Here is a 10888-nt window from a genome sequence, read left to right on the forward strand (position 1 = left end):
AGAGCCAATATTACAATATTGGAGTCTTACAACAGAAGAATGTACTTTTTAGTTGACTTATTTTATTTCTAATATATTAAATTTCAGAAAATGCTGCCATTTACCTAAAGCAACTTTTGCTTTATACTGGTGGAATCACAGCATCTCTTATTGCTGTTATGATCTCTGGGGGTCTGATAGTTCTAGCAATTAAGCGTCTTGGCAAAAGAGGTAAGAAGATTTACATTATCCAATTGGGGGTTATAAAATAGTGCAAAACTAACTTAACTACTGTCTTGCTTAGCAACAGAAAGTTTGGGCTCAATTGTAGTCTGTAGTTCAAAACCACATAATTTTACGTTCACTACTAGCATTGTATTGACCTAAAAAAATCCAACACTGACATTAGAATAACCCTTTTAGTGAGCCAAAACAATGTATTCATATGGCATGGTCAGCCAGAATTCTTCAGAATTTGTGTTTCCTGTAAACAAGCAGCATAATGTTGCTTAGAGAGTCATGGTGGCCCAGTGGATAGAATGGAGTATGGCAGACTAACTGTCCATTGCCAGGAGTTCAATCCTGACCAGCTCAAGGTTGATTCAGCCTTCCATTCTTCCAAGGTTGGTAAAATGAGGACCCAAATTGTTGGGGGCAATATGCTGACTCTGTAAACTGCTTAGAGAGGGCTGTAAACTATAATGGAGTGGTATAGGAATCTAAGTGCTATTACTGGTAACTGACCCTCCAATCAATGGGAATGGCTAAGTTTAAATTAACCATGATGACTCTACCATGTTCAGTGTATTAATATGGGTCAATCCAAAAGTCTGTCTTTTTCCTCCCTAACACAGTTTGGCTAGTTAGCAGGGGAGCAACTGACATGATTAACCAAATGTTCTGTATAATTTCCTTTCTGGAAAATTATTGTGCTACCTAGCAGAGAAGAATAATAAGACTTATTACAGAAATAACAAAGAAAGGTTCCCTGAAATTGAAGAAGAGAATATGTGATATAAATATTTACATCAGAATGGCTGCTATTTTTAACTAATGCTTATATTAATAATTGTAATTGGAATATTGTAATCCATTGGATTAATCTATCTTTTTGTCTTTTTACATCATCCAATGGGAACTATGACTCCATTAGAGGAGAGAAAGAAGCTGTTAAGCCATACCAGGTACTGACTGCAATATAAAATTACATTACATTTCTTAAATTAAACTGCAAAACAATGCAAATTTCCACAAAGATTCAAAACTAATTCATTTATCATTGCATAAGATTTTATAGATTTTATTATACTTTGTTAAATTAGTAGACCAGCAAAATTCTGTGGACATAGTATACTTAGACTTCAACAAGGCTTTCGACAAAGTAGACCACAGCCTACATCTTGGTAAATTAGAAAAATATGGAATAGACAGCATCACCACCAGATGGATTTGTAACTGGCTAACGAATAGTACTCAAAGAATAGTCCTTAATGGTACTACATCTACATGGCGGGAAGTAAGAAGTGGGGTACCAGGAAGTTCCATCTTAGGCCCAATACTCTTCAGTATCTTCATAAATGACTTAGATGAGGAAATAGAAGGGGAACCTATCAAATATGCAAATGACACTAAGCTGGCAGAAATAGCCAACACCCCAAAAGACAAGCTCAGGATTCAAAAAGATCTTGACAGACTTGAACAATGGGCCCTATCCAACAATATGAAATTTAATGTGATGAAAAGCAAGGTTTTACACTTAGGCAGGAAAAACCAAAGGTACAAGTACAGATTAGGCGAAACCTGACTTAAAAACAGTAACTTTGAGAGGGATCGTGGAGTCCTAGTGGAAGATCACTTAAACACGAGCCAGCAGTGTGTGGCAACAGCCAAAAAAACTAATAAAATCTTTGGTTGTATAAACAGAGACATAGAATCAAAATCATGTGAAGTATTAGTACCGCTTTATAAATCTTTAGTAAGACCGCACCTAGAATATGCATCCAGTTTGGGTCACTACATTACAAAAAAGATGTTGAGACTTTGGGAAAAAGCGCAAAGAAGAGCAACTAACATGATTAAGGGCCTGGAGACAAAAACATATGAAGAGCCATTACAGGAATTGGGTATGGCCAGTCTAGCGAAAAGAAAGTCTAGGAGCGACATGATAGCAGTATTTCAGTATTTGAGGGGCTGCCACAAAGAAGAGGGGGATCAGCTTATTTTCCAAAGCACCAAAAGGCAAAACAAGAAACAATGGATGGAAAATAATCAAGGAGAGAACCAACCTAGAATTAAGGAAAAACTTCCTAATGGTCAGTGTTATGTCCTAAGCCTGCTGAAGCTTTCAGCAGGCTCAGAAATGTTGCAAAGGGTCCTGGGCAAACCACAAGGCTGCCCGGGACCCGCAAGGCACAAAAACAGCCTAGTTTTCATTGGCTGACGTTGTCCGGGATATGGACACTATAAAAGGCCTGCGCGCCATTTTTTCTGTTGCTGAGTGTGTGGAGTGATCAATAAAGAAGCTGTGTTGTTACACAAGTCGTCTCTTCGTAATGCCGCCAATCTAACAGTGGCGACGAGGGTGGGATTGCTATAAGCTACATTTAACAATGGAAGAAAAGAAGACTCACTAAGAAAGTCCTGGGAAGTTTGGTGTCCAGCATTGCGATTCTGCCTGCCAGTACAGCATCGCTGGAGGTAAGCTTGGCTAGGGACCCCTTCCCAAATAACAGGCTTGCAGCGAAGGCATTAACAAGGGTTGCAGAAGGCTACGATGTCTAAAATAGGCCATTTGTCAGATTTTGATATTGCCTACCCAGAATGCTGGAATTCGTACATGGCGCGGGTGGAGAATTACTTCAGGGTTAATCAGATAAGAGAAGATGGCCTTAAAGCGGCTACCCTGCTGTGTGTCTGTGGACAGGAAACATTTGACATAGCAGAGAATCTGGTGGCCCCAGCGCTTTTGGAGTCAGTGTCTTATGCAGATTTAAAGAAGATGCTGAAAACATTTCCAACCTAAACTTTCAGTGATTGCTTGGCGACACGCGTTTGAGCAGAGGTACCAGAGGCCTGGTGAGTGTGCTGCAGACTTTATTGCTGCCTTAAGGCAAGCAGCAAGGCCTTGTGAATTCAAGGATTTGGAAGAGAAGCTGCGGGACTGTTTTGTCTGTGGCCTAAGAAGTCATGAGCTGCAGCAGAAGATCTTCGCCAAGGAAGATGTATTGTTCCAAGATGCCTTGAGGGAGGTTGCAGCTGAAGAAGCAGCGGGCGGCGCTGTGAAGGCCTTGCGGCTCACCAGAAATCCTCCAGCCACTGTTACCGTCCATCAAGAGGGCGCTCGAGAAGATCCAGACCAGGATCTTGAAGAGGAGGTGGATAGGCTACACCAGTCAGTGGAGAGAAGGCTGAAGGAGCGTCCAGACAAGGCCCCAGCATCTCCTCAGTGTTTCGGGTGTGGAGGACACCACAAGCGCGCTGACTGCAGATTCCGCTTCGCCATTTGCCGGGCATGTGGCAGGCAAGGCCACATTGCCTCTGTCTGTTTAGGTCGTCAGAAGGTCCAGCCTAGGGAAGAATTGTTTCAGAAAGGTACCAGGGTCCCCCAGCCAACACAGGGTGGGTTTCTGCGCGTCGCACTGGAGCATTTTAAAGACAGGAACATATAAGCCACTTAAAAAAGAGCTTCACATTGACGTGAAGTTGCAGGGGCTTCCTTTGTCAATGGAGTTGGACACAGGGTCCGCTCTATCGATTATTTCTCATGACACCTTCAAAAGGATTTGCAGCAGTAGTGGCCTACGAGTTAAACTCAGACCATTGAACTTAATTCTCACTGACCTCCAGAATTCCAGAGTCAGCGTGAAGGGGGACGCTACGCTCAAGGTGCAGCGTAGGGCTTTTGAAGGCCTACTAGATGTAGTTGGGGGTGATTGCACGAGTCTCATTGGACTCGATTGGTTTGAGGCCCTTGGAATCCAAGTGACTGGGCTTCACAGCCTGCAAATGTTAGGCCTTGCAGAAGTCTGCAAGGAGTTTGCTGATGTGTTTAGCACAGAGCTTGGTTCATACAAGGGGCCTCCCATTGCCTTACGCTTAGACCCAACTATCACACCCAATAGGATTAAGCCTAGAAGGGTGCCTTTTGCTCTCAAAAGCAAAATTGATGCAGAGCTGGACAAGCTGCTCCAACAGGGCATCTTAAAACCTGTGGACTCTAGTCCATGGGAAACCCCCATTGTAACACCTCTAAAGGCTAATGGAGAAGTCCGAATTTGTGCGGACTATAAATGTACACTGAATAAAGCGCTGCAACAGCATGCATATGCAGTGCCTGTGGTTAGCCACATTCTGGCCTCCCTCAAGGGCGGACAAATTTTTGCGAAACTTCATTTGGCACAGGCCTACCAACAGTTACCTATGAGGCAACCGCTGAGGCTCAAACAATCGTAACGCACCGGGGAGCCTTTAAGGTCAAAAGACTGCAGTTTGGGGTTAATGTAGCCCCTGGCATCTTCCAAAGTGTAATGGAATACACACTCCATGGTATTCCTGGGGTCTGTCCCTACTTTGATGACGTCCTCATTGCTGGAGAGTCATCTCTAAACTTAGCTGAAAGATTAAGGGCTGTCTTGCTTCATTTCCACCAAGGGGGTCTGAAACTGAAGCAAGATAAATGTAAAATTGGAGTCACTTCCACTGAATTCTTAGGCTTCAGAATTGATGCTCAAGGCAACTACCTTGTTGAATCCAAGCTTCAAGCAATTCAGCAGGCCCCAAGTCCCAAGTCCCAAAGCGAACTTCAGGCTTTTCTGGGACTCCTAAATTTTTATCATGCATTCCTTCCACACAAGGCTGCAGTGGCTGAGCTGTTACACCGGCTCTTGGATAAACAGGCTCCATGGCAGTCGACAAAGGTCCATGAAAGGAGGTTCAATGAGGTCAAGGCCTTGCTCTCTTCAAATACAGTCTTAGCGCATTTCAATGAGCAATTGCCAGTGTGCATCGCTTGTGATGCATCCCCTTATGGGGCGGGAGCATTACTTAGCCACCTGAAGGCTGATGGGACACAAGTCCCTGTGGCCTATTATTCAAGGACTTTGTCATCTGCAGATTGCAATTATGCTCAGATTGACAGAGAAGCCTTGGCCATAGTGGCTGGCATAAAGAAATTTCATGATTTCTTATATGGCCGCCACTTCACGGTCTATACAGACCATAAGCCTCTGCTGGGTTTGTTTACCACCAACAAGCAAACCCCTCACATAATATCTCCTAGAATGCTGAGATGGCCAATTTTCCTGTCAGCATATGTTTACACTTTGATTCACAAACCTGGGAAGGAGATGGGCCATGCAGATGGCCTCAGCGGATTACCTCTAAAACAGATAGAGGCAGACCCTGCTCCTGCTATTAACATTCTCTCTATTCAGGAGTTGCCTGAATGCTAGGGATGTGGCTGCAGAAACTGCCACTGACCACACGCTTACACGCGTGCTGACATCGGTGTTGTCAGGATGGCCTGACACGTGTCCAGGTACTGAGTTTCAAAGCTTCTGGCTAAGGAAGCACAAGCTTTCCACATTCAAAGGGTGCCTGTTATGGGGTAGCAGGGTAGTCATCCTAGCCTCATTGAGGGCTAGAGTCTTGATCTCTCTGCATGAGGGACATCCGGGTATAGTCCGGATGAAAGCACTTGCGCAAAGGCATCTCTGGTGGCCTGGGCTCAATAAAGACATTGAGGCCCAGGTTCACGGATGACAAGTGTGCCAACAGTCACGGCCTGAAATGCCTCAGACCCGAGTACACAGGTGGGAGGAGACACAAGCCCCTTGGTCAAGGGTACATATAGATTACACTGGGCCCTTTCAGGGGCAATTCTTCCTTGTCCTCGTTGACAGCCATTCCAAGTGGCTAAAGGTTGTACCTGTTTCCTCCACTACTACTGCTAGGACCATCCAGGTGTTGAGAGGAATCTTTGCCTCCCATGGACTTCCAGATTCCTGGTCTCAGAAAATGGCCCCCAATTCACTTCTTGTGAATTTCAGGCTTTCTTACAGGTCAACTTGATCCGGCATGCAACTTCAGCACAATTTTATCCATCTTCCAATGGCCAGGCAGAGAGGATGGTGTGCACTACCAAAAATGCTCTCAAGAGAATCACTTATGGCAGCTGCCATCACAGGTTAGCTGATGTCCTCCTTTCACAATGCATCATACCTTGCATCATAGGAAAGAGCCCAGCAGAGCTCTGCTGGGGTCGCCGCTTCATCACGAAACTGGACAGGTTGCACTCAGACCGGGTGGCTTCACAGGTGTCACAGCCATGGGCACCTAGGAGACTACAGATGGGCGATCGGGTCTGGGCAAGGAACTATGGACCTGGACATCTCTGGGTCAAAGCAGTGGTCTGCAAGGTCTCTGGGCCACTGTCATACGAAGTGGCCTTGGACGAAGGGTGCGCTGGAGGCTTCCCAGCAACTCTTCCGCTCTTGGCTCTGTTCTCGGGGGGGGGGGGGAGGAGGACCAGAATCACAATTCTGGACCACAGTCTCCCCGCTCCAGCGGTTATTCACAAGCTGCTGCACATGTTCCAGTGCAGAAATGGGGCATTCACACACTTCAGCTATTGCTCCAGACAAGGAGTCCCCAGAAAGGGGGTTTGCCATGGAGGCAGCTCCTGACTCTGGCACCTTTGGCACATACATGGGGGCCATGGGTTATTGGGGCATATCCGTCACTCAGGCCACTCCAGCTGCTAGTCTTGGGCTTGAGGGACAATGCTCCCAAGAGGAGTACATTGTGGACTTCGGGAATTCTACCCCCCCAAGGAACCCTAGCTTGGATTCAGAGGATCCAGCCAGTCAGCAGTTGGGTGGGTTACCTTGGGTGTCCTTGGGGCACCAAAGTCCAGGTCTGCCTAGCCTGGCAGGCGAGCTGACAGGCCAGGCAAACACACTGGCCATCAGAAGGTCACAGAGGACCAAAGGTCCACCCAAACACCTTCTGGACTATGTGAGGTTTCTGACAAGCCAAGGGATCCTTGCTAGTCCTGTAAACAAAAAATAAGACAAACATTCAGGCGTAGGGCTGTTAAATTGCAGTGTATTATTTTGTTGTATTTTCTTTTGTCCAATTACAAATGTAAGATTGCTCTGCCTGTATGCAGGCATATTGTACTTCACAATAATATCCTGTCAACTGAACACCTGTACCTGTGCTGCTATAACAATGAGGGTACTATTGTTTCTTCTGGGGGGGGGTGTTATGTCCTGAGCCTGCTGAAGCTTTCAGCAGGCTCAGAAATGTTGCAAAGGGTCCTGGGCAAACCACAAGGCTGCCCGGGACCAGACTGGTTGTCTCCAGCCTTGCACGCATGCGCAAGGCACGAAAACAGCCTAGTTTTCATTGGCTACATTGTCCGGAACATGGACACCATGGCCTGCATGCCATTTTTTCTGTTGCTGAGTGTGTGGAGTGATCAATAAAGAAGCTGTGTTGTTACACGAGTCATCTCCTCGTACTGCCTTGGACCCGTGAATCTAACAGTCAGGACAATTAATCGGTGGAATGGCTTGCCTTCAGAACTTGTGGATGCTTCATCACTAGAGGTTTTTGAGAAAAGACTGGATAGCCACCTGTCTTAAATGGTATAGTGCCTCCTGCTTGAGCAGGGAGTTAGAGTAGAAGACCTCCAGCTCTATGCTGATTGATGGTTAAATATATGAAATACTAAGTCAGTAAAATACTATGCCCATAAAATGAAAGATAGGGGATAGAGTGGGACTTTTTTCCTCAAAACATGTAAAGATGAACAAACACCGGTATATACAAAAAGTAGATATTTCATTTGTGAATTGAACAATTTAAGGTAGCCAGACTCATAGCATGAATCTGTATAGAAATACATACCTTAGGACAAATAGAACTTGCTGCTTACTAGATTTGCTTAGGACTGAAAGGCTTCTCCTAACACTTTGCAAATTGGCTTTTAATTTATAAAGAAACAGGGGATTTGGAAACATCCTGGAGCAACTGGGGGTACCTGTGGGAATAGATGAGTGAGAGATGGATAAGTTGTCTTGCTGTATGAATGGGTGTCTCATGTGTAACAGGTGTCCCCAACCTTTTTGGTTCTGTGGACTGGTGGCAGCAGTGACGGCTTCAGTCGTAGGGGGAATGGTTTTGTGCACACAACCTAATTCCTATGCATGCACAAATGAAGCTTTGCAAATTTACTCACTGCTCCGATAGCTCAGTTCCCAATGGGCCGTGGCCTGGTAGTGGGCCACAATCCAGGGTTGGGGACCCTTGCTTTAGTTGACCAGGTTACTGTGCAAATTAAAGCAAACAGCATAACATCTATTTACAAGCTAAGCCAACAGCCAATGCTATGGATGACCTGATTTGTAAGAATTGCACTTGAACTGTTTTTCGTCAAACTACTAACTTTTCAGTGGATTTTGATTACACAAATGTTAAATGATATGAATGTGTTAGCTGTTAAGGTGTCAGAAGATTCATTATTATTTTGGTCTAAATTGTTGTTCCTGGAAGCTCAGTACAAAAGATGTTGTACTACTGAGAATAGAAGCAAATTACAGGATGAGTTTTTTTTCCTCACTCCACATTTCTAAAAATTATGTAGCAATTTCAAGCACTAGGAACATCAAATATTAAATTAATTCTGAGATTTTCAAAACTCTAATTGTAAAGTGTGCCTTGAGGCATTCAGCTCTATTTTCCTAAGAGACGTGAATTATACAATGATTATTTATCTGTTGTTTTTTAGTGATTTGGGGGTACCTGGTACATATTCCAATTCAGCATTTGACTCTGTCTCCTAAGGTAAGATCAAAGATGCTTCATTTTGTCATGTCAATTTCTAAGGCCTTTATTGTCCTCTTGGATGGGGAGCAGCAGGAGTGGGTTCAAGGCTGACTCCTGTCCCAACCTTCCTCTGGCAACCAGATAAATTATTTGACTATGAGCCTGATTCTGGGCAAGATAATCCATAGCTATGAGCTTGCAAACAATGCGGTGAGGAAATTGAACCACAGGCAAAATGTCTAAGTTAGGTAATAGATGAGAAACAATGAGATAAACTGATCTGAATCACCTAGAAGAGTTCATAAGCATGAGAGAAGTTGACACAAATACAAGATATGTTGGTCTGAGATCAAAGCATTCAGAAATTCAAGAACTCAGAAATCCAAGAGTAGCAAGTTGCTGGTCAAGGGAAATGAGTTTGTTACTACAAGTTTGAATCTGTTCTTTAATCAAGTGTCAACTCCCTCTGCCCTTCCTTTAGCCTAATGTCTTATCCTTTCTAAAGGCTTCAGGGTTGTTGGATTATTCTAGAATCTGAGACTTGGTCAGAGTCTGTGAATGACTCTCGGCTATCAAAATTCTTAGTTGTGCAGGTTTATATTCAACAGCATTAACCTCTATTGACCAAGAGCTTTCCCACAATAAAGAAGCAATCCACTGACTTTACAGTATGTATTTTCCCACTGCATTTGAAAAATCCATAATTTACCTGCAACCACCATGACACTCTCCATGGATCAGCTGTTTCAAAGAGTAATATTAGCTTTTAAAATGGGATCTGTCTACAGTGTCTGTCTGTCTGTCTATCTAATTTCTATAGCTGCCTATCTCTGCAAATGATATTTTGCATTGTTTCAATTGCTAATTGTCTTGAGTGCCCAATATATGGAAATATATTACATGAACTGAAATAATAATATAAATTATCCCATGGTAAAACAAATTACTGATTTAATTTATCACAAACTAGACAAGGTATATTTTTTATAAAAAGAAAATGCGCCTATCTCCATAAACAAACTTATCTCAACACCCTGACAATTTCTGTCTATGGAGATTCTGTCATCCAGGTCATGATTGTCCTAAAAGCGCTTGAGGGCACTGATAAGCCACCAAATGGCCTCAACGACACTCAGAGAGAGTGCTAATGACCAGATGAATGCAAAGAATATAAATCTGTCTCTTTTCCACCATTCGGTCAGAACTGAAGAAATTTCTTGGATGAGAAGCAAAATGTCTTCAAGGAAAAACAAAGAAAATCCAGTTGCCTTTTGAAAAAGCACCTTTGGGCCTGACAACTTCTGTGTTCCCAATGATTTTTTTTCATAAACAATTATTTCAGCATTAAATCCATCAATTTAATTATTTCTTCTAGCGCTACACAAATTAGTTTTAATTATAGCATTTTCTGTTGTGCCTTTACTCAAACCGGTGCTGCCAAATGAGTTGGATTTCATCTTCCATAAATCTCAGCCACCATAACCCAAACTTATAATTCCAGAAAGCATGAGTGTAAGTTGAAATTCAACCAACCTAGAATGTGCCATATAAGGATCATTTTCACATTAATAAATAAACAGGTTATTTTTTTCCTTTATATCCACAGAACTCAACTGGAGCATGCTATGAAGAAAAATGCAGATGCAATGGGATATCCATGCACCTCAGTTCAGTTCTACTAATATTATTGATTAGGATTTGGGGTCACAGAAAGTCAGACAATAAATTAATGTTTGAAACATGTAGTTTTAAAAGATGCTTTGCATGGAGCTTCCATTCAGCATCCAGCTACAGCACTTAAAGGATCTCAAAACTTCCCAAAACACATTGTCATTTATCTACTGGCCAAGATGTTCTGAAATGACCTATGTTCTTCTCGTGTTGTTGAACTTCTAACTACTCATAACACTGCAAACCATTATTGCTAAAAAGATGCTGTAGATATGCCAAAAAGTCTTTTTTGGAAATTGTGACTGGCTTTCCAAGATACAATAATTTCAACATTGACTTTAAAAATGGTTTCTCTTTTCTTGTATCAAGATACAGATGTAAAGACTTAATAAATCTTGCTTCTTTCACA

At 43.1% G+C, this 10888-nt stretch overlaps 1 protein-coding gene across 2 annotated transcripts in view; it reads left to right on the plus strand.

Moving 5' to 3' along the window:
• Positions 1-10888, plus strand: part of LOC120310510 (P-selectin-like) — a 45845-nt gene extending 34957 nt beyond the window's left edge. For both annotated transcript variants that reach the window (XM_039348972.1, XM_039348973.1), the window contains 4 exons: positions 88-210; positions 1133-1163; positions 8771-8826; positions 10415-10888. In XM_039348972.1, coding sequence (XP_039204906.1) covers positions 88-210; positions 1133-1163; positions 8771-8825 — 209 coding nt within the window. In that variant the 3' untranslated portion in view covers position 8826; positions 10415-10888. The remainder of the gene's footprint in view (positions 1-87; positions 211-1132; positions 1164-8770; positions 8827-10414) is intronic.

This window comes from Crotalus tigris, unplaced genomic scaffold (assembly GCF_016545835.1).
Source record: "Crotalus tigris isolate CLP2741 ecotype Arizona unplaced genomic scaffold, ASM1654583v1 scf7180000018217.1405312, whole genome shotgun sequence".
NCBI classification, from domain to species: Eukaryota; Metazoa; Chordata; class Lepidosauria; order Squamata; family Viperidae; genus Crotalus; species Crotalus tigris.